We start from the raw sequence: 26,528 nt of genomic DNA on the forward strand, positions 1-26,528 counted from the left end.
GGGCGAGAGGGGAAAGGGAGAGTGAGAACGTGAGGGAAGGAGGGGAAAGGGAGAGTGAGGACGTGAGGGAAGGAGGGGATGGGGAGAGCAAGACTCGAAGGAAAGGGAGAGTGAACGTTTATAACTTCCCTTTGATGTGATGGTGTATCGGATTGTCACTGGGTTAATAATCCAAAGCCCCAGGCCAATGCTGTGGGGACATGGGCTCGAATCCCACCACAGCAGACGGTGAAGTTTGAATTCAGTGGAATAAATAAAAACACCTAGTTCAGCAATGCCTTTCAGGAAGGGCATCTATCTTCCTTACCTGGTCTTGTCTGACGTACACATGACTCCTGGCCCACAGTAATGCGATTGACTCTGAAATGCTAGTCACTCAGACCAAACAGTAATTCAGGATAGGCAATAAATGCTGACCCAGCCAGCACCACCCACATCCAAAATACAAAGGAGAAAGAAACCACAACCACTGTTGACCAGCTCATTAATCATCAGGCCCATATCAAACACAGGAAAAATCATTCTAACATCATACATGATCAATCATTCCATGATCGTGTTTAATGGAGACCTGCCCAACATTCCTCAGCTTCTCCACTCTCTCACTCCTTATCTCAGCCAGGTCATGGAGAGTAGGTGGAAACAAGCGCCAGGTTCCAATCCCAGAATGGGAAAGACAGCTCCCACCCATCCATGCATGACTCCACAATCAATTAACAATCTCTTACCTATGGCTTGAGCTAGGGCAATGACGACCTCTTGGCAGGTCGTGACCTCCGTCACCCCACACACGATACGCTGGACTCCATCCACCCATACCTTCAGCTCCATTGTACACCATCAGCTCATCGTCGCTGCCCAGGGACTGTGGAGTTGGCAGACTGGCACTCACCTATTGGAAAACACCAGTTATTAAATACTTCTTTATTGATTGTATAGATTAATGATCAGAACTCTGAACACAGGAATGGGGGGGGCTGCTGTCCACGAAAGATAAACGGTACTCAGGTAGATACAATCCAAATCTGAAAAAAAAAGCTGCAGCTACCTCAAGCTCCTTTAAAGCTGCTGTCATCGCCACTCTTTGGAGAAAACAAAACCTTGACTGCACCGTCTTGACACCTCCTTCTCCTCTCCACCCCTTTGAGAACACCACCACTTCTTAAGTTTGTTCCCAAGTCTCCCAGAGTCTCTCTGAATGGGTTTCAGTCCTGCCACATTACTGAGGCTGTGCTTATCAGAATCACAACTGACATCCTCTGACTGTGATAAACTCTCCCTTCTTGTCCTTATCAAGCAGGTCAGTAGCCTGGGACACAGCGACCACACTATCCTCCTCCCAGGCCCTCTTCAAATGGGCGACAGTGCTCTCACCGGCTTCCATTTTTATCCATCTCACCACAGGCACAGTATTGTGTCCAATGGCTCATCTTCCTGCTCCTGCTCCAGTACCTTTGGTGTCTTCTCCCAAGGATCTCTTCCGTACCCCCTCCTATTTTTCACCTACCAACTGTCTCATGGCAACATCTACCAAAAGCACACCATTAGTTTTTTACACTTACCCTGACAACGTCCCACTGCCTCTCCTGCACCTTCCACTGCTACTCAGTTGTCAGACTGCTTATCTGGCATCCTGTGCTGGACAAGGAGAAATATCACAGAACGTAGAACAGTACAGGTCCTTCGGCCCCTTGATGCTGTGCTGACCTTTTATCCTACTCCAAAATCGAACTAACCTACATACCCTTCATTGCACTAACTTCCATGTCCCTAATGTCTCTGACTCTACTACCACCGCTGGCAGTGCATTCCACACACCCACCTCGCTCTGTGTAAATCGCTCCATAAAATCTGGGGAAGAGTAAACCCCACTGTGTTTGGTCCTCACTCTGAAGTCCATTCTGAAATCCGTGAAATCAATCAGTTTTCAAACTGGTGTCACATTTGAACTTGCTCACATTCACATCATGACTACCCTAACCCAAAGAACCCTAACTCCATCTCCGTAACATTGCCTGATGTCAACCATCAACTTAGGGCGGTACGGTGGCACAGCGCCAGGGACCCGGGTTCAATTCCCGTCTCAGGCGACTGTCTGTGTGGAGTTTGCACATTCTCCCTGTGTCTGTGTGGGTATCCTCCGGGTGCTCCGGTTTCCTCCCACAGTCCAAAGATGTGCAGGTTAGGTGAATTGGCCATGCTAAATTGCCTGTAGTGTTAAGTGAAGGGGTAATTGTAGGAGAATGGGTCTGGGTGGGTTGCTCTTCGGAGGGTCGGTGTGGATTTGTTGGGCCGAAGGGCCTGTTTCCACACTGTAAGTAATCTAATCTAATCAAAAAAACTCATCTGCAGCTAAAGCTCATTTGTATTTCAGGTTACCTGAAGGCTAGATTTCTTTGTAATTCACTCCTGGGATGTGGGTGTCGCTGGCTAGATCAGCATACTGCCTATACCCAGTTGCCCCTTGAGAAAGTGTGAGGGTGAGCTGCCTTTCTTGCAGTCCGTTTCAGCACACTGACGCTGGTCTCTTGCGCTCTACCCCTGTAAACTGGAGGAAATCCAAAACTCTGCTGCTCCTGCCTTCATTCACAACAAAGTCTGCTCCCTGTCAAGCAAGTTGTTGATTCTAAAACTCTCAACCTTGGTTTCAAATCCCTTCACGGCCTTGCCCCATTCAAAAGATGGGTGACTCGGTGGCTCAGTGGTTAGCACTGCTACTCCCAGCGCCAGGGACCCGGGTTCAATTCCTGCCCTCGGGTGGAGTTTGCACATTCTCCCCGTGTCTGTGTGGGTTTCCTCCGGGTGCTCCGATTTCCTCCCACAATCCAAAGATGTGTAGGTCAGGTGAATTGGCCTTGTTAAATTGCCCGTAGTGATTGGTGCATTAGTCAGAGGGAAATGGGTCTGGGTGGGTTACTCTTCAGAGGGTCAGTGTGGACTTGTTGGGCTGAAGGGCCTGTTTCCACACTGTAGGGAAAATAATCTAAAACCTCCTTCCGTTTCCAAAATCCTCTGAGATATCGACACTCTTCCAAAAATTGTCCAGCCCCAATTTTAATTGCTCCAGCGGGGGGCAGCCGTATCTTCAGTTACCTAACTCTGGAACTCCCTCATCACACAGCTCTACCTCACTTCCCTCTTTAAAGCCTACTCCCCTGGTCAAATGGTCAGCCAGGTGACTCCAAATCTACTACTTTGCTTCCTCGTGCTTCTATGAAGTGCTTTAGAAGGTTTGATTACATTTAAGGTGTCACCAAAATATAAGTTGTTGTTGCTTTTGAATGGAGATTATCGATTGTCTCGCTCTACATCATTGCTGGGTCGATAATTGAAAACTTCTGCCCTTTAAGAAAGCCCTTCTTTGAGTACTGCCTTTTATTGCCACCTGAGGGGGCAGAAAGGGGGCTTCATTTAATGTCTCCATGAAATACTGCACCCCCTGACAGAGCAGCACTCCCTTTGGAGGGTCAGCCTGGATTCCAGGCTCAAGTGTCTGGAGTGGGGCTTGAACCCGTAAACTCCTGCCTTGGGAGAGGAGAGGAGGTGAGGACTGCTCAACATTGAGCCAGGCTGACTGTAATTCTTTGGCTCTATAGTAACCAGCACAGTGTGCAATAGAATCACAGAATCCGAACAGTACAGAAGCAGGCCATTCAGCCCATCGAGTCCACACCATCTCTCTGAACAGCATCCCACCCCAACCCTATCGCTGTAATCCTGCATTTCCCATTGCTAGTTCTCCTAGCCTACACATCCCTAGACACTAGGGGGCAATTCAGCAATGCCAATCCACCTAACCTGCACGCCTTTGTGCAGACACGGGGAGAATGTGCAAACTCCACACAGACAGTTCACCCAAAGGTGGATTTGAACCCGGGTCCCTGGCATTTGAAGCAGCAGTTCTAACCCCTGAGCCACCGTGCTGCCCAGATAGGGGCATGTACGCGAAATGAAATACAAACACCACCCTGATTGAAAGAGCAGGAATACTAATAGGGAACGGAGGGACCACAGAGCCATTTCAGATCAAGTTCTTGCGAATACCTTTCTTCCTAATTCAGTCTCAGGTTAGCCTTTCTACAGCTCCTGGGAAACCAATTCCAGGCCTTAAAGGGGCCTCCTCCTTTGTGGTCTTAAAATTCAAATTGACAACATGTGTAAATAGCTGACTGCAAATCCGCGTCCCAGTAGCCTGCTGGAAAGCAATTGCTGAAGTGTTAACGCTCTCTTGGAATGGGGTTTTCAAAATGGGGGCCAGCAACCAAAATGGGGGTCACAAGTCGGAATTCTGGGATTGTGGGCTCTGAGATACCTAGGGCCATGGTGAAGCTTTGACTATTTCTGTACTCCTGATCCAACAGACACCCCCCCAATACACACTCCAGGACACCCCTGCCCCCCTTCCAAACACATGACCACTTCCATCTAGAAGCACAAGGACAGCAGATACATAGGAGCACTGCCGTTCCCCTCTAAGCTACTCACTATCCTGACTTGGAAATATATCGCCATTCCTTCACTGTCACTGGGTCGAAATCCTGGAATTCTCTCCCTTAAGGACCTTGTGGGTCAACCTACAGCACATGGACTGCAAAAAGGCAACTTACCACCACCTTCTCAAGGGCAACTAGGGACAAGCAATAAAAGCTGGCCCAGCCAGCCATGATCAAGTCCCATGAAAAGAACAATTAGTAAGATCACACACATTACCGGTGATTCATTGCAGGTTTTTATCTTGGAAAAGGACGACACACATGAAACATGCTGAAGTTTTAAAATTCCCTTCTATGGAATTCAGGGACTCGCTATATTTCAATTAAAATGGTGGTAACACAATTCTGAACAAAAGGGCAGCGGTCAGCACTAATTAACAGTGAACCATCAAGCCAATTTTAACTGTTGCTTGCAACTTAATAACAGGTCTCATCCGTCAACTCGGTTTAAGCTCTCGCTCCCAGGACCAACTGCTAGTTATACCAACAGTTAATTTCAAGGCGGACACTCGTGGAGTGACATTAATTAACAGGAAGGTGAGGGCATGCTGAGGGCTGCACTGTTTTTGAAGCAAATTCAATTTTACTTGGAATCCCCCGGTCAGCAAAACCAACAGCCACATCAACACGAATGAGAGAGAGAAAGTGAAGTGTCAGGTACTAACATCACAGAGAAGACACATCCCTTCAGTTACGGGACAGATTTGAAATTGCTTCAAGATGCTTTAAGAACAAGGCGGAGGGACTGCGAGAAAAATCAGGGAGACGGCTCTGAGGAATTGATGGAAACCTGGAAATACACTAAACAGATTGATCAGGGATGGGGAGTAGCTTTCTATAAAAAAAATTAGCACGCTCAGCATATCAAGACAGCTGTTCCAGCAGTTTTAAAAGACACCTAAATGTCTCAGGCCTTGACCCTTCACTTTCCATTAGCAAGAAAGCACAGTTAAATGTCTCCCCACTAAAAAGATGCTTTCAAACCTTACACTGCGTGCACCTGTGTAAATGGCTTCAAGTGGTGAAAAGGTAGGCCTGAAAGTTCAGAAACTTTACACTGGTGGATGTGGAATAAAGAAAGTGGTGAGATTCCACTCAGGAGCATTGAGGAGATGATGGGCTCTAAGGAGACTGGCCCTTCGGACAGAACTAGACAGGGTAAACGCAAGAAAGTGTTCCCGATGACCAGGCAGTCCAGAACCTATAGTCTAAGGACATGGGTTAGACCATTTCAGACTGAGATGAAGAGAAACGTCTTCACCCAGACAGTGGTGAGCCTGTGGGACTCTCTGTCATTGAAAGCAGTTGAGGCCAAAACATTGAACATCTTCAAGAAGGAGGTGTATATAGGCCTCAAGGACAGAGGGAGAAAATGTGAACAGTTGGGTGAACAACCATGAGGGCAGCACAGTGGCTCTGTGGTTAGCACTGCTATCTCACAGCGATAGGACCTGGGTTTGATTCCAGGCTCCGGCTGTGTGGAGTTTGCACACTCTCTGTGTGGGTTTCCTCCGGTTTCCTCCCACAATCCAAAGGTGTGGAGGTGAGGTGGGATGGCCATGCTAAACTGCCCATAGTGTTCAGGGTTGTGCAGGCACGATGGGTTAGCCATGGGAAATGCAGGGTGATAGGGCTGGGGGTCTGGTGTGACCTTGATGGGATGAATGGCCTGCTTCCACACTGGAGGGATTCTGTGTTAATACTGAATGGCAGGGCAGCCTTGAAGCCTGAATGGCCTGCTCCTAGTTTCTATGTTAATCCCGTCACTTGCTTGAGGTTGTATTATCTCCATGCGAGAGTACTGTAATTTCTCTGCTACAAAATCGTAAACAAATTGTACAAATAATAAACCAACATTGAGCAATGTCCAATCCCCAAAGGGAGACAGTATTGAGAGCCCCATCCCATGCCCTTCCCCCACAATATATACCTTGAGCCAGTTGAAATATTAACAAAATTTGAGATACTGGATGGTCATCCTCCACAGATAGATACTAAAATACTCCAAGAATTCAGAGAGAAGACAGAAAAGAAAGTCTACAGATGAGGTTAAACTCTGGACAGAAGATAGCTTGCTGTTGACAGCACGTTATGCAACACTCTGTACTTGGCCTCACAAGATCACTTTGTATTGTGCTGGAAAAGAACACATTCAGACAGGAAGGGGAAACTACAGACACGATCCCCTCATTGTTGGATTCTTACAGACGTACAGCGGTTTAGGACAAGCTGCGAGGGTCAGCTGAAAGGGTAAAATGAAACAGGATTTAATGTATGTTGGTACAATGATGCCTCAATATGGGCTGAATGAGTTTTTATTTAAAAAGGTTCGGTATTCACATGGTCAACAGACACTCTTTATCATTGGCACTAAGGACTGGAAAATTGCTACTAAATTACCTACTAATGCACACAACATGTGTGTCCGACATTTCTTGGCAGCTTCACCTTCAAAATAACAGCAGATACCAGGTTCAAACTCTTCAGACCTTACATATTTTCAAATCAAGAAATAAAATCTAGACTCAGTTTGGGGAGGGGAAACTCAGCATTAATGTTCTGACAAGCTGATTGGAGACTCAGCTAACAGAACTGAATATAACTGAACAGGGACTGAATAACAGGTCTAATCTACCAACTGGACCTTCTAACGTTAACAAATCAAAGAAGTAAAGCTTTACTTCTTATTTGACTTATAAAAAAAACAGCACAGATTAGACAGCAGTCACTAGATTTAACACACTGGTTAAGACATTATCAAGTCTAGTTACCTACCAGGAATACAGTTCAGCTACAACTGAGTGGCAGCAAAGAGGCTGCAGGATAACTGTGGGTAATTCAGCTCTCTGGAGTTAAGCATTCCATTGTCTGGATTTTCTGTGCTAGCTTCTGCTTCACTCGGTCTCCATATCCCTTAGGGCGATATGTCCTTCACACTGCACTGAACTAACTCAAACATCAGTGGGTGGGGTAGAGAGAGGGGTGGGAAACTAAACATTCTGGTGTGGTCAGTGAAAACTACATTTTTAAAGCTAGGAAAAGAAACCCTACCTTGTGGGGCTTGGCAGAAACCAGCCCACCGACTGCATCACTCTCCGGCTTCTTCCCTCCCCCTCTTCACCGTCCAGGATTTTGTTTTGTTGTTAACAGGAACGTGGAAGTTAAGAACTTCAAGTTACTGAAATCCAGGGCCAGGTTATTTAGCGAGCGTGTTTGCTGTGTTTCAGAAGAGCTGACATCAGCTGGTTAAGGGATAACTGATCCTGCTCGTATGTTAATAGTGTCAAGAGCACAGCTTGATAGATGTAGCCAAGCTCCAAGCCAAATAAAGTTAGCTTCCTGTGGCTCTCACAAATATGACAACTCTTAAAAGGGGTTCTCTCTCTCTCTCTTCCCTCCTGTCTGGAAGTTCCTATAGGTCCTGACATCAGTAAACATGCTTAAAGGATCATTCTTTATCCCCACCCCCCGCTGTTTTCAAATTTTATTCCCAATAGATGGGACAACTTTTAATGCCTCTTTATTTTAAATAAAAACTCAATTTTCTTTTGAAGGGACTAGCGTGGGATGGGAAGGGGGGTGCCCGTGGGAAAAGGATTAAACAATGCACAAAGACCTGCTGGATCCTAGAGTAAGACTGACCAGTTCCTGGCATGTAAATGTTTACGCAGTGAGACAGTACTATAGATCTTAAAAGGGGCCCTCACAGGGAGTACAATACTCTGCTCCTTAAAGCGGTATGCTCCCTAATCACATTGGAAACCAATGCCACATTGACTGTGTCTTGTACCACAGCACCCAAATCCTCAGCAAATCAAATCCACCTTTCCTTTAAGTACGAAGCATAATCCCTTCTCAACGTTTTGTTTCAAAATAAACAGAAGCAATGATTAACGTTCTTTCATTGAAAGTGGCAGTCTGCGATGAACACTGTATTAAGCCTACAGCCCTCCTCCCCGCCTTCCACCCCCAACATCCTCTTATTTACTGGACAAAAGGAGCCAGGTCTCTCGCAAGACACTAACCAGGCTGCAATCATTTAAAAGGCACAGGGCGATCCCACAGTGAAGCCCACTTATGGTCACTGTGGAAACTAATTCGAGCTGGGTCACTTAGAGTGCATGCTAACTATTGGAAATTCTAACAATTCAGACACTATGGTGACCAACCGTCCCATAGCTGAAGGGTCTGTCCCTTATGGCTTTAATAGACAGGTTTTTATTGGGTACCCTAGGACAGTTTGTCAGGGACTGAGTCAGGGACCCACCTCTTCCCTCTGTCTTTGTTTTATTTTTGCAAACAAGGAGTCACAGACCCTTCAGCCTAACCCATCCACACAAATCAGGTTTCCTAAACTGAAAATAGTCATATTTTCCAATGTTTGGCCAATATCCCTCTGAACCTTGTACCTGTCCAAATGTCTTTTCATAGATTCCCTACATTGGGGAAACAGTCCATTTGGCTCAACAAGTCCACACCAGCCATCTCAAGAGTAACCCATCCAGACCCATTCCCCTACCCTATATTTGCCCCTGACTAATGCACCTAGCCTACACATCACTGGTCATATGCCCAATTTGGCATGGCCAATTCACCTGACTTGCACATCTTTGGACTGTGGGAGGAAACTGGAGCACCCGGAGGAAACCCACACAGACATGTACAAACAGACAGTTACCCAAGGCTGGAAACGAACCCAGGTCCATGGCGCTGGGAGTAGCAGTGCTAACCACTGAGCCACTGAGACACCCATCTTTTAAATGTTGTAATTGAACCCAACTCCACCACTTTCTCTGACAATTCATTCCATACACACCGTCCTTTCTCTGAAAAAATTGCTCCTCTGACCCCTTTTAAATCCAGTTTTGGACTCCCCTACGCTGGGGAAAAACTTTGGCTATCCACCCCGTCCGTGCCCCTCAAGATTTAATAAACCTCTATAAGTTCTCCCCCTCAGCCTCCTACGCTCCAGGGGAAAAAAAAAACTCCCAGCCTGCTCAGCCTCTCGTTACAACACAAACCCTCCAGTCTTAACTACATCCTTGTTAATCATTTTTGCACCCTTTCCGGTTAAATAACATCCTTCTTATAGCAGGGCAACCAAAACATACAGCAATATTAACGCAGGTTAAAGGAGTGGTGAGTTGTTTGTAAAATTAAACCACTGGCTATACGCTTGGAGAGTGGGTGGCTATGAACTGATTGTCAATTGTCATTAAAAACGCATCAGGTTCACTTATGCCCTTTAGGGATAGAAATCTGTTGTCTTGACTACATGTCTGGTCTGGTCTACATGTGAACTGCATGCCCATAGTGTCGACATTTCCGCCACCTCCAAACAGACCCCACCACCAGGGATATATTTCCCTCCCCACCCCTCTCCGCCTTCCGCAAAGACCGTTCCCTCCGTGACTACCTGGTCAGGTCCACGCCCCCCTACGACCCACCCTCCCATCCTGGCACTTTCCCCTGCCACCGCAGGAACTGTAAAACCAGCGCCCACACCTCCTCCCTCACCTCCATCCAAGGACCTAAAGGAGCCTTCCACATCCATCAAAGTTTTACCTGCAAATCCACTAATATCATTTATTGTATCCGTTGCTCCCGATGCGGCCTCCTCTACATTGGGGAGACTGGGCGCATCCTAGCAGCCGCTCCCTCACCACCAGATGCCTGGAGGAAGAACGCCTCATCTTCTGCCTCGGAACACTTCAACCCCAGGGCATCAATGTGGATTTTAACAGTTTCCTCATTTCCCCTTCCCCCACCTCATCCTAGCTTCTAACCTCCAGCAACTCGATCCCCTGACCTGTCCGGACTTGTCCGACCTGCCCAGCTCCTTTTCCACCTATCCACTCCACCCTCTCCTCCCTGACCTATCACCTTCATCTCCTTCCCCACTGACCTATTGTACTCTAATCCAGAATCTGGTTTCCAGCATCTGCAGTCATTGTTTTTACCATAGTGTAAAATAGTTGATTCTTAACTGCCCTCTTTGAGCAAGCCACTTAAGTCCAGGGGAATTAGGGGAGGATTATAAAAGCAGGTCTTGCCACTGATAGCCATATCCTGAGAAAGATAATGAGTAAGCTCAACAATAGGTTGTTTCAAACACAGGAAAAGTGCTGCATGTGCATCAAGGACTGGAACACAACAGGAATAGACACAGGATCATATTCCAGGCATCAGGAACCAAACTGGTAGAAATAGCTTCATCCTTCACCAAATGTACTTTGGAGAAAGGTGGTACTCACAGAACAGTAGTTCACAAAAAAAAACTGCAGAAAAAATCCCAGGAACATCTTTTACAATTAAATAACAGGGCAATTGGAGAAGTTAGCAGCAGTTGAAAGGCTAGTACCAAATAGATTGGGCTGAAGGATCACCGTTTGAGTTGCAATGTCGTTTCAATAAAAGCTACAATCCAGTTATTTTTTAAGGTATTGAATCTTACAGCACAGAGAGAGGCCATTTGGCCTATTGTGTCTGTACTAGCTCGTTCAATAAGAATTCCAGTTACTTCCTCTCTGAAGCCTGCAAATCTTTTGTTTTTCAAGTTAATATTCTTGATTTAAAATAAATCGCATGGCCATTATAAACAACGCACAAAACTTCATTTTGCAGACTTTTTTTTACTACAAACCGCTTAAGTGGATTAAGTTGACAAATCCTTTGAGTTGTTCTTGCTCTGGGCAGAGATAAAACAGCTCTTGAGAAAGTGATGCAAAGACAGGCCCGAGGCCTATTGGTCTCTACAGCTTAGTTGCCTGGAGGCCTGTCTCCCTTTGGTGAAATGGATGGGGCTGGGGGTGAAGAGTTACAAAGCCCAATGTTACAATCTGGGAGAAAGTGAGGACTGCAGATGCTGGAGATCAGAGCTGAAAAATGTGTTGCTGGAAAAGCGCAGCAGGTCAGGCAGCATCCAAGGAGCAGGAGAATTGACGTTTCGGGCATAAGAAGGTTTTCCTGAAGAAGGGCTTATGCCCGAAACGTCGATTCACCTGCTCCTTTCAGCAATGTTACAATCTGCCTACCTGGCCTCGATAGCAAACACAGCTAGCCCACCCCTCACCAGACACCGTCCAGTGATGGTTTGGCTGCAAAGACAATTTTTCAATTTAAAGTCAGGAAAGACTGGAGGGTCCATTTTCTCCCACTCGGCTGCCATGGCAACCAGCTGCTCCTATCAAGCAGTAAAGCCTCTGTTTTTCCTCCAATTTGAAGAGTTGGCCTACTTCACTTGATTGGTTGACAGACATGTCCTCTGGTCATTCATTGGTCAATTTGGGGAACGTTACTAGGAGTGACTGTGACACAAGGCGGCCTTCTGATCACCCATTTGGGTCTGATCATGGGGTTCAGAATGACTCCCACAGGGGACATCTTGCCTGTTACACGATATGGAGAATAATGATGGTACTGCTGTCCATAAAATCTGCTATTCTAATTTCCAGTGAGTACAAACAGTGCCTGTAGGTGTAGAGGAGGCAAGATTGCTGATGTGGGGCCTGAGAGCCAAGCTATCATTTTGTAACCAGCAGTTTGTGCCAGGGCAGTTTGTTGGATTGTACATTGCTACTGTCTAATGAATGGTCAGCAAATTCCAAACTCAAATATATACATATTCCTTTCAAGTTTGACTGACTATACCGGCAATTTCGAAGCAGTACATTGGTTAGTAAAATGCAGGCTACTAAAAGCATACAACAAAAGACAAGGCAGTGCTATAGCTAGGATTACTGCTGTATCATAAAACATACTGGGTCACAGAGTCCTATAGTACATGAAAAAAAAACACATAAAAGCTCTGCTTCTTAGGTACTAATCAGTGAAGGGGCTGGGGGTGGGGTAATAATCATTTACTCCCATATGTTTCTATCATGCTGAAATAGCTCACAATCACAGTCGTTTTAATAACACATTACACTTCAACCCAGATTATGTCTCAGGAGGTCAAGGAGGAGAGACTGAGAAGGGAAGGAAATTATTTTGCTAAAGTTTAGCAGTTTCTTTATGAGCTTCCTATTTCCCATCACAGAGACATAGGGGTTTACAGCATGGCTAGAGGCTGTAATCCTCCTCAGATCTGTCCGAATGAGGTGACCCCTTAATCTGAGATTACACCCCTCAATCCTAGATTCTCCCATAAGGGGAAATAACTTTTCTGCATCTATCCTGTCAAGTCTCCTAAGAAATTTATATGTGTTATGATGTCAATCCACTCATTTATCCAAACTCTAGTACAAATTCAATCTTATCAACCCTGTATAAGAAAGTCCTTCCATCCCAGGTGTCTGTCTAGTGAATCTTCACTGGACTGCCTCCAATGACAGCACTGAATAATTTTCCTTAGATAAGGGGCCCAAAACTATTCACAGTATTCCAGCTGTGGTTTGACTCGTATCTTGTATAGTTTTAGCAAGACCTCTCTATTAAAACACCCCCATTAAAATAGATGCCCAGATTCCATTGGCTTTCCCTATCTCCTAGTGAACTTTGATGCTACCAGTGGGGTGGCACGGTGGCTCAGTGGTTAGCACTGCTGCCTCACAGCACCAGGGACCAATTCCTGCCTTGGGCAACTGTATGGAGTTTGCACATTCTCCCCGCGTCTGCGCGGGTTTCCTCCCACAATCCAAAGATGTGTAGGTTAGGTGAATTGGTCATGCTAAATTGCCCATAGTGTTGGGTGCAATAGTCGGGGTAAATATAGGGTACGGGTGGGTTCATCTTCAGAGGGTCGGTGTGGACTTGTTGGGCCGAAGGGCCTGTTTCCATACTGTAGGGAATCTAATATACCTTTTTGTGATTCATGCATTAGGACCTCCAGCTATTCCAACTTCATCTTCCAGCATTTGACCCATAGCCTTGGATGTTATGGCACTTAAAAGTATGCAACTAAATAGTTCTTAAATGTTGTGGTAGTTCCTATCTCTGCTACCCTTTCAGGCAGTGAGTTCCAGATACCCACCACTCTCTGGGTGAAAAAATTCTTCCAGAAATCCCTTTTAAACCACTTACCTGAGATCCTTTTATTCAAGGTTGAGAGATTGGAAATGGCTTAACTGTTTCACATTGAAGCCAACAGTAACAATGTGATTTGCTTGATCTCTATAACTGCCTGACAGCTCCCTTCACCCCAACCCTGTGAGGTCCAGCACATGGTCAATAAAAAGTCAAGTTCCAAACCACGCAGAAAGCAACATCAATGCTGCTAACAATTTTCATCCATCGATGGGAGATTTGTATTTCAAGGACAGTATGAGTGTCTTTGGGATTTGGAGATGGACAGGCTGTTGTATATGACAAGGTGTATCCAAAGTGAATAACTAAGGAATTTTAGTTATTTTTGAACAAGTGCCATTCTTAAAATCTATGCAAAGCTAAACTTTGACTTTTTTAAAGAAAGTTCTCTGGAAGCATCTGGCCAATGAAGGGCTTATGCCCGAAACGTCGATTCTCCTGCTCCTCGGATGCTGCCTGAGCTGCTGTGCTTTTCTAGCACCACACTCTCGACTCTAGTTAGTGGAGCTCGTCTGTTCCGTGAGAAGATGCTGTTGCTGGGCTGTTTCTTTGAATGGCTGTGACCCCATGTAAGAGTTCACCCGCCAGGGTTTGGCTCCAGCAACGGTGAGGGAACCTGCAACACTTTTCCGACTCAGGATGGTGGGTGTGTGGCTTGTGGGGCGGCCCAGGAACTGGTAGTGCTCCCACAGACCTGGTGTCCCTGCTCCCCTGCCTGGCAAAGGAATAGCTTGTCGGATTGGGAGGATTTTCCGAGCCAGCTGCCCTATGGGACTCAACACAACAGTCATTTGTTGCACTTTCTAATGACGTACATGTGTGAACCAAATACCCCAGTTTAAACAAACCCTGGATTATAGAGTCTCACCCGAATCTCTGCCGATGAAGTCCCTGTAGTTGAAACCTTACTGATTCAATGCTGAACCACTAATCTCTCCAAATTCCGTCATGGATCCCAATTCCTCCTGGCAGAGTGGGCATTCTAAACCTATTGGGCTACCTCTGGACAATGGAAGGGACAGAGAAGTGGTTGAGAAGTTGGGATTGTTTTTATGAGGGGTCCAGACAGAGCAGAAACTGTTTCCACTGGGGTGGAAGGATGGAGAACCAAGAGGACATCAATTTAGGATAACTGGCAAACGTAGCAATGGCGACAGAAGTAAAACAGGTTTTCACGTAGAGAGTGGTCGCCATCTATACCTGTAGAGGCAGGTTCAGTTGGGGCTTTTCAAAGGAAGTTGGATCATTATATGTAAAGGAAGATGGTGCAGGATCTTCCTTTAGGATGTGGGAAGGAAGGTAGGAGAGTGGTATTAGGTGAACCGCTGCTTCAGTGGGCCAGCAACGAAACGACGGGCCAAATGGATGTCACAATCCTAAGGTTCTACTTTATAAAGAGGCCCTGTCCTTTAGGGAAGTAAACAGCCATCCTAACCTGGTCTGGCCTACAAGTGGCTCCAGACCCACAGCCAATGTGGTTAAATCTTAAACTGCCCTCGAGGCAATTAGGGATGGGCAATGAATGCTGGGCCTAGTCAGTTATACCCACATCCCATGAACAATTTTTTTTAAAAAAAGGTTCCTGATTTTAATTTGCTGTTCCAAAGACATTACCTCAGCGATACTAGTTGCTTACTTGTCACCCCTATACCAGTGGCCAGGTCATTTCTTAGGAATGAAATTTTTTACCAAAGTGAGGGAGGAAACATATCTAATTTTTTTTGATCCCTACAACTGCAAACCCTTTCCCCCAAGCCCGGAGTTAGGTTCAGCACATGGTCAATAAAGAGTAAAGCTCCAGCAACATCAATATTGGTAACAAGTCTAATTCAACGATGAGACATTTCCATTTTAAGTACGTTTTAGACACTAAGGTTGGATTTTCCCTCTGGAGCAGGGATCATTTCTGTTACATCCCAGAACAAACAATGAGGCAGAACCAGCAAATGACACATACTGCTCTGACTCATCTTGTTCAGTTCAAAATGCGGGCCCAGTACATTCATTTCCCAGGATTATTGCGTTTTTTTGTTTACTATTCCCTCCCCCTCGGGTTAGTTAACGTGAGTAAATGGGCAGACACTTAAGGTTAGGAGGCGACGTCTACAAAAGTCAGAGGAGGAGACACTGTGCAATGGAAGGTAAGTGAGAGGAAAGATGCTTACTCCAAGTTAGTGATGCCTCTCTCAAACTTTTTAAAATCTTTCATTGAAATATAGATTCCACAGCCAGGCCACCCCAGGAAGGTTTCTGACTGCTCCTGTAGCAGGGATGGAGGGTCAGAAGGAGGGAGAACATTCAGGCCTGCCTACAGCTCTCGGTTCTTGCCCTGCTACAGGGTGGTCTAAACCGGTCCTGAGGGAACCTGGTGCCTGACTGGAAAATTCCAACTGGCCTCCTTTAATTTTGCTTCATTAGGCTCTTAATGGAAAGGTCCTTATGGCTCAGTTGTAGTGTCCTAACGTCTGAGACAGGAGGCCCACGTTCAAGTCCAGAAGTGTGTCCTAACATCTCTGAACGGGTTGATTAGAAAATGCCTAGGCCATCAATAAGCCTTAATGGTGCCGCCTGCTAAGCCCCAATCTCATTGCTGCTCCTTCAATGGCAGCTGGTACATGGGAACATTACCACCTACAAATTCACCTCCCAGCCACTCACCACCCTGACTGGTATATATATATATCACCTTTCCTGCACCGATGTTGGGTCAAAGTCCTGGAACACTCTCTCTAAGGGCATTGTGGGTCAACCTACAGACTGCAGCGGTTCAAGAAGGCAGCTCACCACCACCTTCTCAAGGGCAACTAGGGACAGGCAATGGATGCTGGTCTAGCCAGTGATGCCCATGTCCCATAAAACAGCACTTTTAACAAATTGACCTGATGGAGGCATGACTGCCAGTTTAACTCCTGCTTGCCTCTAATCATGGTGCCAGCAGTGAGTGGAAATCCTGGCCACAGAGTGAACAACCTGCTGGTCCCTGAATCAAGGGGAAGTTCTGTGTTAAGCAGCTGACAAGGACTCGATCACCTGGACCTGATTCAAAGCCATTCCTCCTGAAGGCTGCGTCAAGTATTTCGAAGAGGTTTTCTCCCCAGCAGTTCAGCTTGACTTGAATACAGGCCCCAAATCCAAAAGGCAGCTGCCTAGCTCTCGGAACACTTTCTGAATTCTGCTTTTACCAGCAGTACCGGTCACAGGTTGAATGTGGCAAAATCGCAAAGTTTGACAAAGCAGACCTTATTATCCGCAAAAGTGTGCCAATATTTTATTTCATTCATAAACAAAACAAACGCTGATCATGAGGTTTGAGTTAACTGAGTGTGGAGTGACCCCATGCTTCAATAATTACATAGCCGAGGAACTACAGCTTTCTCTGATTTTGAAGATGAGAGGGCAATCTTTGGAACGGCTACAGTTTTGTGAAAGTCAACAGAATTCCATCCACTTGTAGCCGATCCGTGAAATACCTGTTCATAATAAGTGATCCTCCCTGGCAAGAGGTAAAAAAAACTGCGGATGTTGGAATCCAAAGTGGACACAGCAAGTCAGGGCAGTATCAGGAGGTGGAGAAGTCGACGTTTCGGGTGTAATCCTTCAGGGCTCTATGGCAAGAAGCATTTCTGAATTGTACGAACACATCAATTCCAAGAAAAAAGTACTCCGAAGAGTAACCCACCCTGACCCATTCCCCAACTCTATCACTCTACACTTCCCCTGACTAATGCACCTAACCTACACATCCCTGAACAGTATGGGCAATTTAGCGTGGCCAATCCACCCAACCAGCTCATCTTTGGAGTGTGGAGGTGTGGAGAGCACCTGCAGGAAACCCACATAGACACAGGAAGAATGTCCAAACTGCACACAGTCAGTCGCCTGAGGCTGGAATCAAACCCGGGTCCCCGATGCAGTGAGGCAGCAGTGCCAACCACTGAGCCACCGTGCTGCCTCCTCTGAGCCTTAATATAGTAAAGGCACTACTTAAGTTTCAGCTGTTGCTGTCATGGGTGCAGGATCCAAATTCCATTGCCAGGTCAAACCGGTACACTGAAGTGCACCATGATCACAGGGGGAGGCCATTCAGCCCATCATGCCTGCAATCAATCTATCACCTAGTGCAAGTGTCTATTACCTTGTGCCATTTTCACAGATCCCTCTGCACCATTATACAAATCGAAGTTGTGAAGGCCAAAACAGAGGCACCAACATTCTGTCTCTGCACATCACTGAGTTGAAGGTGATTGAGAATCACTTTTCAATGATGTTGGGTGAGATGGCGGGGAAGAGGGATGGGAAACCAGATTGTACACAAATATTTTCACCAATTTCTATTATAAAGCTGGTTTAGCTGCAGAATCTTTCAGCTCCTGAGTCAAAGTTGTTATTAGGTTGTTGGAGATCAGCACAGCACTGGCTCTAAACAAGGATAAAGGGCTCTTGTATAATGGGAGAGTAAAATCTAATGCAAGAGCTCTGATTTTCAGCATTTTCCTTCAGACGAACGTGCCTCTATTAACGTGGCCATCTTATTTGCAAAATAAAATCGCCTATTTGTAAAACAAACAGTCTAGAGGAGATCCTTATAGGAGTGAGTCTAAAAGAGGAAACAGCTCAAAAACACAAAGGCTATCATTCAATTTTGAATTTTCCAATCTTCCATCACCAGAATACTCAACAAATAGATTTAGGATTTATAGCATTGGTGTTCAACACTGGTTAATGATTTAACATTAAAGTCACATTAAAGCTACCATTGTAGAATGTCAATAGTGACAGACACCTCATACCAACAGAATATACCCCGTTAATGTAAACTGCACTCTGCATTCTTCTCAGAATGCAAAGTATCAAATGACAAAGGCTCCAGACGGGCTGTCAGCATGATGGTACCACTTTCCACAACAAGAGTCAGATTTGGTCATAAAATTCAAACAATCACCCATTCTTCACAGTAAGCTCCTGGAATGGCACAGACCTGGCTTAACAGGAACAGTTCATTACCATGGGTCAAAAAAAGGCAATGGTCCTGCTCTCCTCATTCAGCACATTTCCGCTCATGGACATCAGTAGCTGCTTGAGGGGTGAAGCTCCTTGCAGTGTCCATCATGAACACTGGCTGTCTACTTTCCTGACTTTTCTCCTGGCCTCGTTTCCGACAGTCGGGCCATGGGTTGGTTCAGGCTAATGGGCAAGGTGCTGCAGTGGTTTGCCATTACTGTCTGTAGGATAGCTGGCCAGGAGACTCTATCACACTCTCCAGTTGCCATCAGACTGAGTGTAAGGACTTAAAGGTCAATAAATGACCTGTTTGACCATGTTCTGAACGGACAAATCTTGGCCTAGAACTCGAACCCAGAGCCTCTTGCTCAGAGGTACAGACACTCCCACTGCTCCTATAGAATCCCCTGAACATTTATGAACCTCAATGCTTTCTGCTGCTAGCGCTGACCTAGCCTGTAACTCACTTGTCTATTGAAGGCACTGAATTATAGAATTGTTACAGTGCAGAGGGAGTCCATTCAGCCCATTGTGTCTGCATGAGCTCTCCGAATAAGTACTATGACTCACTGCCATCTCCTGCCCGCTACTCCATGCAAATAACCATTCAATGCCCTTGTGTGCTTCAATTGAACTAGCCTCCACCACATTTCCAAGTACTGCATTCCAAACCCTGATTACTCGCTAAGTGATAAAGAGTTTTCTTACATTGCATCTGCTTCTTTTGCAAGAACTTCAATCTATGCTGTCTCATTACTGATCACTTAGCAAGTGGAGGGGTATGAATTGAGTAAACAGACACGGTCTTTTCCCTGGGATCGGGGAGTCCAGAACTAGAGGGCATAGGTTTAGGGTGAGAGGGGAAAGATTTGAAAGGGACCTAAGGGGCAACTTTTTCACACAGAGGGTGGTGCATGTATGGAATGAGCTGTCAGAGGAAGTGGTGGAGGCTGGTACAATTACAACATTTAAACGGCATCTGGATGGGTATGTGAATAGGAAGGGTTTAGAGGGAGATGGGCCAAGTTCTGGTGAATGGGACTAGATTAATTTAGGAGATCTGGGTCCTCTACTTTTTGTCATTTACATAAATGATTTGGATGGTAGCATAAGAGATACAGTTACTAAGTTTGCAGATGACACCAAAATTGGAGGTGTAGTGGGTACATCTCTATGACTGTATGGTAGGCATGGACAAGTTGGGACCGTCCATCTCTAAGTGGGAACAATTTCTGCCTGCCTGCTCTGTGTATACCCTCATGATTTTGAAAACTTGAATTAAATCTTCCCTCAGCCTTGCCCTCTCCAAGGAAAACAGGTTCCAAATTCTCTAATCCATCATCATCATTTAAGTGTTTCATTCTTGGAACCATTCTTGTAAACCTCTTTTGCACTCTCTCCAATACTTTCCCATCCTTCCTAAAATGTGGCATGCAGAACTTTACACAGTACTCCAGCTGAGGTGCAATATGTGTCTTATGCAACTTCAACATCACCTCCCTGCTCTTGTACTCCATACCCCGATTAACAAAATCTAGGATACTCTACACTTTGTTACAGGTTTAGAGGGATAGGGGCCAAACGCAGGCAAGTGGGATTAGTTTGGTCAGCATGGATAAGGGTCTATTTCCGTGCTGTATGACTCTATGACTGTCCTTCCTTTAATCATCTGTGCACATATACACACAGATGTCTCTGCATCTTTCAGGTTGTGCCCTATATTTTATATTGTCCCTCCATGTTCTGTTTGTCAAAATCTATCACCTCAAACATCGCTGCATTGACCTTCATCTGCCACCTATCTGAGCACCTCGCTAGTTCACTGTATATCCTTTTGAAGTTCTGCATTGTTCTAATAGTGCTTACAGTGCTCACAAGTTTTGTACTGTCCAAAGCTTTGAAATTGTACCTCATACAGCTAGATCTACGACACTGGTAGCTGCTCAGAATCTACTGAAAATGTGGTCAGCCTCATATGCATCAGTTGAGTGCTTTGTATTTTTATGTTTTAATTGGTTCTTTTGCATCTTTGTTATTCTTCCCTATTCTTCGCAAAACATGTCTCCTAAAGGAAAGCATAACAACCAAAAAATATTGTGTCCAATGAGTTAATAACAGAACAGGGATCAGTGCCATTCATTGTCACCCAATCAGAGTGAGCCATTTAAATCAGTGTTGTCCAATAGCATTTCATTGTTTGCAGTGGTCCGGTCACTATATTAACCATGTGATGGAAAACCTATGCCATGGTTGGGGTGAATGTTCTACTGGGATTGAGGGACAGCACTGAGTATGACCATTGCACGGTGACAGTTGATTGGTCAAACAATCGTGTTGTAATAGTTGCTCACCACTACACAGCACCGAGATTCAGTGTTACAACTTAAATATTTTAAACAGCTTCAACTTCCTTCAATCCTCTTGACCACTGGGCTGGAGGGTTTTTTTTAAAATATACTGTGTTGTGCACACAGTCACACTGAGTTTGCAGCTCACCTTGTAGCAGTGTAGGGAGTGACAGGGTGTGCCTGTTTAGTATGGTAGAGGCAAGCTACAGACTAGTTAAACAGGAGAGGCTCTCGTATTGGAGCTCACTGCATTGTTGGCCACTCATTACGGGTTGCACTGATATTATAAAATACTGTCGCACAGATTGTGAGGATGACCTGGAGGTTAGGTCAAACTCATTGGAGATCTAAAACTACTCTGCCCACAAGTCCAGAAACATCGTCATTGTGGGCGGTGCATTCGGCTTTCCTCAGTATTAACCTTTTCAGACCCTTAAAGCTCGCCTACAACTTTAAGGGCTATTTTCACTGTAGTGTTTTACTCCTTGCTTCTGGTGGATGATTGTGTAAGACAGTCTGGAAACTTGTCTGTAGGCAGACAGGCTGCCACAGGATCTTAATGTCCATCGGATTAAAATCTCACCTAATAAACTGAAATGCATCACGTGTCTGTGGCGACCAACTCACGTATTGGACACCACCAATCTGGACTGTGTAGTGTGTGTAATACATCATTTTGGTTTAGTTCAGTTAATATACCTGGCACATAGGAAGGTGGTTGTGGTTGTGGAGGGTCAGACATCTCAGCTCCACGACATTTCTGCAGGAGTCCCTCAGGGTAGTGTCCTCAACCCAACCATCTTCAGCTGCTTCCTCAACGACCTTCCCTCCAACATAAGGTCAGAAGTGAGGATGTTCACCGATAATTGCACAATGTTAAGCACCATTCGCGACTCCTCAGATACTGAAGCAGTCCATATCCAAATGCAACGAGGTCTGGACAATATCCAGGCTTGGGCTGATAACTGGCAACTGACATTTGCATGACACAAGTGCCAGACAATGACCATGTCCAATAAAAGAGAGTTGAACCACTGTCCCAAGAGGGTAGCAAAGGTACTGGCATTATTGAATCTCTGACTATCAACATCCTGGGGATAACTAACTAAAAACTGAATTAGATTCATCACATAAATACAGTGTTTGCAGGGGTAGATCAGTGGCTAAGAATCCTGCAATAAGTTACTCACCTCCTGACTCTCCAAAGCCTGTCCAACAACTACAAGGTACAAGTCAGGAGTGTGATGGAATACTCCTCACTTACTTGGAAGGGTGCAGCTCCAACAACACTTGAGAAGCTTGACACCATCCAGGATAAAGCAGCCCATGTGTTTGGCACCATATCCACAAGAATCCACTCCCTCCACCACCGACACTCAGTAGTAGCAGCGTGGATTATCCACAAGCTGCACTGCAGAAATTCATCAAAGATCTCAGACTGCGCCTTCCAAAACCCGCAACCACTTCCATCTAGAAAGACAAGGGCAGCAAGTATATGGGAACACCACCCCCTGCTAGTTCTCCTCTAAGCCACTTACTGCCCTGACTTGGAAATACATCACCGTTCCTCCACTGTCAGTGGGTCAAAATCCTGGAACTCTCTCCCTCACAACGTTGTGGGTGACCTTAAGCAGCATTGCAGCAGTTCAAGACCACCTCCTCCAGGACATTTAGCGACATGTAATAAATGTTGGCTCAGCTAGTGATGCTCACATCCCATGAGTGAATAAAAAAAATAAGTCTCATCTCAGTCCTGCAGTTTTAAAGTCTATTTGAGGTTATTTAACCTTGGTTCACACCCTGTTGCAGTACCGAGCGATGTGACTGTGGAACAGTAATACTGATTCCTTGGGCACTCCCACTGAAGACTTGCACCTTGACAGATTCCATCTTAAAATATCTTGTTGCTTGCTACCTTTCAGACAAACCCAATTCAATCTCAACATCAGCCCTTTAAACTTTGAAATAAAATAAAATAGAGGAAAGAGTTCCTCCCAGTGTTCTGAACAATGGTCCTCCCTCAATCAAGATTATCTGGATTGGCTGTTGATGTGACATTGCCTGTATTGTTTTCCAATGTACAGTCTGTTAAGCTTCAATTGTACTCCGCAAAGCAAAGCTTTGGGAGTCCATAAGACCATAAAACGTAGGAACAGGAGTGGGCCATTTAGCCCATCTGCTTTGCCATTCATGGCTGACCTCAACTCCAATTTCCTGCCTTCTCCCCATCACTCTTCATTCCCTTACTGTTTAAAAATCTGTCCAGCTCAGTCTTGAATATACTTAATGAACCAGCCTCGACTGAGGTAAAGCATTTCACAATTCCCCAAGAGAAGAAATTCTTCTTAATCTCTGTCTTAAATGAGTGACCCCTAACTCCAAGATGATGCCAGGCAGAAGTGGTACTGCAAACGCTGGAGATTAGAGTCAAGATTACAGTGGAGCTGGAAAAGCACAGCAATTTCTGATGAAGGGCTTTTGCCCGGAACGTCGATTTTTCCTGCTCCTCGGATGCTCCAAGATGATGCCCTCTGGTCCTCGACTCTCCTTCAAAAGGAAACAACCTTTCCATGTCAACCGTGCTAAGACCTCTCAGAATCTTGTAGGTTGCAATAGTCTCATTCTTCTATATTTCAATGAGTACAGGCCCAATCTATCCAACATCTCCTCATAAAACAGTCCCTCCACACCGAGTATCAGCCCAACAGACAATCTCTGGAATGCCAGCTTATCTTTCCTGAGATAAAGGACCCAAAACTGTGGTTCACAGTACTGAGAGAGTGAAACAAGCTCTGTGAATGCAATTTATTTTTAAAATGAGGAGTTGGGTTGAAAACTTTGCAAGTCTCAATACAGCACTTCTAATGGTCTGATGATGAGGATCTGAAGCGCTCACTGCTGTGACCTGGATTCCAGGCCAGGAAGTGGAGGTTTATTTCCTTGTCAGTTGTGGCACAGTTTGAAGCATTCTTGCTCTCTGAACTGCAAGGTCCTGGGTTCAAGAATCACTGAGGGCTGAACCCAGGCGAATATTTCATTGCACAACTTGGGGAAATGTTGGAGGCACTGTCTTTTGGATGAGATTTTAAACCGAGTAGCCTGTTTGAGCTGATGTTAAGGCAATATCTCAACAAGAGCATGTGGGTTATCCTGTGTCCTAGTCAATATTTATCCATCAATCAAAACCACAAAAAACAGATTATCATGCTGTTATCCAGATTAACATAAAAGAAGTTAGTGCAATATAGATTTAAAGCTCACACAGCAACATGTTACAGTCGAACAGGTTTATCGGGAGGTACTAGCTTTCAGAACACTGCTCCTTCATCAGGAAAGCTACCAAATGAAGGAGCAGCGCTCCGAAAGCTAGTACTTCCAAACAAACCTGTTGGACTATAACCTGGTGTTGTGTGATTTTTAACTTGGTACACCACAGTCCAACACCGGCTCCTCCACATCAAGGAATGTAGATATTAGTCCAAGAACACATCACACCTTGTAAAGCAGGAGGCATAGTCTACTTGACACCACTACTTCGGACATGTTAAAGAGCTTGCTTGGAAAGGGACTACCCATGTTAAAGAGCTTGCTTGGACGGGCCTACCCATGTTAAAGAGCTTGCTCGGACAGGGCCTACCCATGTTAAAGAGCTTGATTGGACGGGCCTACCCATGTTAAAGAGCTTACTCAGACAGGGCCTACCCATGTTAAAGAACTTGCTCGGACAAGGCTTACCCATGTTAAAGAGCTTGCTCGGACAAGGCCTACCCATGTTAAAGAGCATGCTCAGACAGGGCCTACCCATGTTAAAGAGCTTGCTCAGAGAAGGCCTACCCATGTTAAAGTGCTTGCTCGGACAGGGCCTATCCATGTTAAAGTGCTTGCTCAGACGGTGCCTACCCATGTTAAAGACCTTGCTCAGACGGGGCCTACCCATGTTAAAGAGCTTGCTCAGACGGGGCCTACACATGTTAAAGACCTATCCATGTTAAAGTACTTGCACAGATGGGGCCTACCCACGTTAAAGAGATTGCTCAGACGGGCATACCCATGTTAAAGAGCTTGCTCAGATGGGGCCTACCCATGTTAAAGAGCATGTTCAGACGGGGCCTGCCCATGTTAAAGTGCTTGCTCAGACAGGGCCTACCCATGTTAAAAAGCTTGCTCAGACTGTGACTACACATGTTAAAGAGCTTGCTCGGACAGGGCCTACCCATGTAAAAGAGCTTGCTCGGACAGGGCCTACCCATGTTAAAGAGCTTGCTCGGACAAGGCATACCCATGTTAAAGATCATGCTCAGACAGGGCCTACCCATGTTAAAGAGCTTGCTCGGACAAGGCCTACCCATGTTAAAGATCATGCTCAGACAGGGCCTACCCATATTAAAGTGCTTGCTCAGACAGGGCCTACCCATGTTAAAGAGCTTGCTCAGAGAAGGCCTACCCATGTTAAAGTGCTTGCTCGGACAGAGCCTATCCATGTTAAAGTGCTTGCTCAGACGGTGCCTACCCATGTTAAAGAGCTTGCTCAGACGGGGCCTACCCATGTTAAAGAGCTTGCTCAGACGGGGCCTACACATGTTAAAGAGCTTGCTCGGACAGGGCCTACCCATGTTAAAGAGCTTGCTCGGAGAAGGCCTACCCATGTTAAAGTGCTTGCTCAGATGGGGCCTACCCATGTTAAAGAGCTTGCTCAGATGGGGCCTGAGATGGAAATGTGTTGCTGGAAAAGCGCAGCAGGCCAGGCAGCATCTAGGGAACAGGAGAATCGACGTTTCGGGCATTAAAGAGCTTATTGGACAGGGCCTACCCATGTTAAAGAGCTTGCTCAGACAGGGCCTACACATGTTAAAGAGCTTGCTCGGACAAGGCCTAGCCATGTTAATTAACTTGCTCAGACAGGGCCTACCCATGTTAGAGAGCTTGGTCGGACAGGGCCTATCCATGTTAAAGAGCTTGCTCAGACAGGGCCTATCCATGTTAAAGAGCTTGCTCAGACGGGGCCTAACCATGTTGAAGAGCTTGCTCAGACAGGGCCGATCCATGTTAAAGAGCTTGCTCGGAGAAGGCCTACCCATGTTAAAGTGCTTGCTCGGACAGGGCCTACCCATGTTAAAGAGCTTGCTTGGACAAGGCCAACCCGTGTTAAAGAGCTTGCTCGGAAAGGGCCTACCCATGTTAAAGAGCTTGCTCAGAGAAGGCCTACCCATGTTAAAGTGCTTGTTCAGATGGGACCTACCCATGTTGAAGAGCTTGCTCAGACTGGGCCTGCCCAGGTTAAAGGGCTTGCTCAGACAGGGCCTTCCCATGTTAAAGAGCTTGCTCAGAGAGGGCCTACCCATGATAAAGCGTTTGTTTGGACAAGGCCTACCCATGTTAAAGAGCTTACTAAGACAGGGCCTACCCATGTTAAAGTGCTTGCTCAGACAGGGCCGACCTCATGTTAAAGAGCTTGCTCAGACGGGGCCTACCCATGTTAAAGAGCTTGCTCAAACAGGGCCTACCCATGTTAAAAAGCTTGCTCAGTTCGGGCCTATCCATGTTAAAGATCTTGCTCAGACATGGCCTACCCATGTTAAAGAGCTTGCTCGGACAAGGCCTACCCATATTAAAGAGCTTGCTCAGACAGGGCCTACCCATGTTAAAGAGCTTGCTCAGACGG

The 26,528-nt window shown here is 45.8% G+C and overlaps 1 protein-coding gene across 7 annotated transcripts in view; it reads right to left on the bottom strand.

Annotated features, from left to right (window-relative positions):
* Positions 1 to 26,528, bottom strand: part of rassf8b (Ras association domain family member 8b) — a 121,417-nt gene that overhangs the window by 31,170 nt on the left and 63,719 nt on the right. For 4 of the 7 annotated variants that reach the window (XM_043713360.1, XM_043713361.1, XM_043713364.1 and 1 more), the window contains one exon: positions 729 to 892. In XM_043713360.1, coding sequence (XP_043569295.1) covers positions 729 to 831 — 103 coding nt within the window. In that variant the 5' untranslated portion in view covers positions 832 to 892. Of the gene's footprint in view, positions 1 to 728; positions 893 to 1,562; positions 1,634 to 7,268; positions 7,446 to 7,544; positions 8,174 to 26,528 lie in introns of those variants that run through there. The other 3 variants (XM_043713359.1, XM_043713362.1, XM_043713363.1) reach the window with 3 other exon arrangements.

The sequence above is a fragment of the Chiloscyllium plagiosum genome, chromosome 23 (assembly GCF_004010195.1).
Source record: "Chiloscyllium plagiosum isolate BGI_BamShark_2017 chromosome 23, ASM401019v2, whole genome shotgun sequence".
Classification (NCBI taxonomy): domain Eukaryota; kingdom Metazoa; phylum Chordata; class Chondrichthyes; order Orectolobiformes; family Hemiscylliidae; genus Chiloscyllium; species Chiloscyllium plagiosum.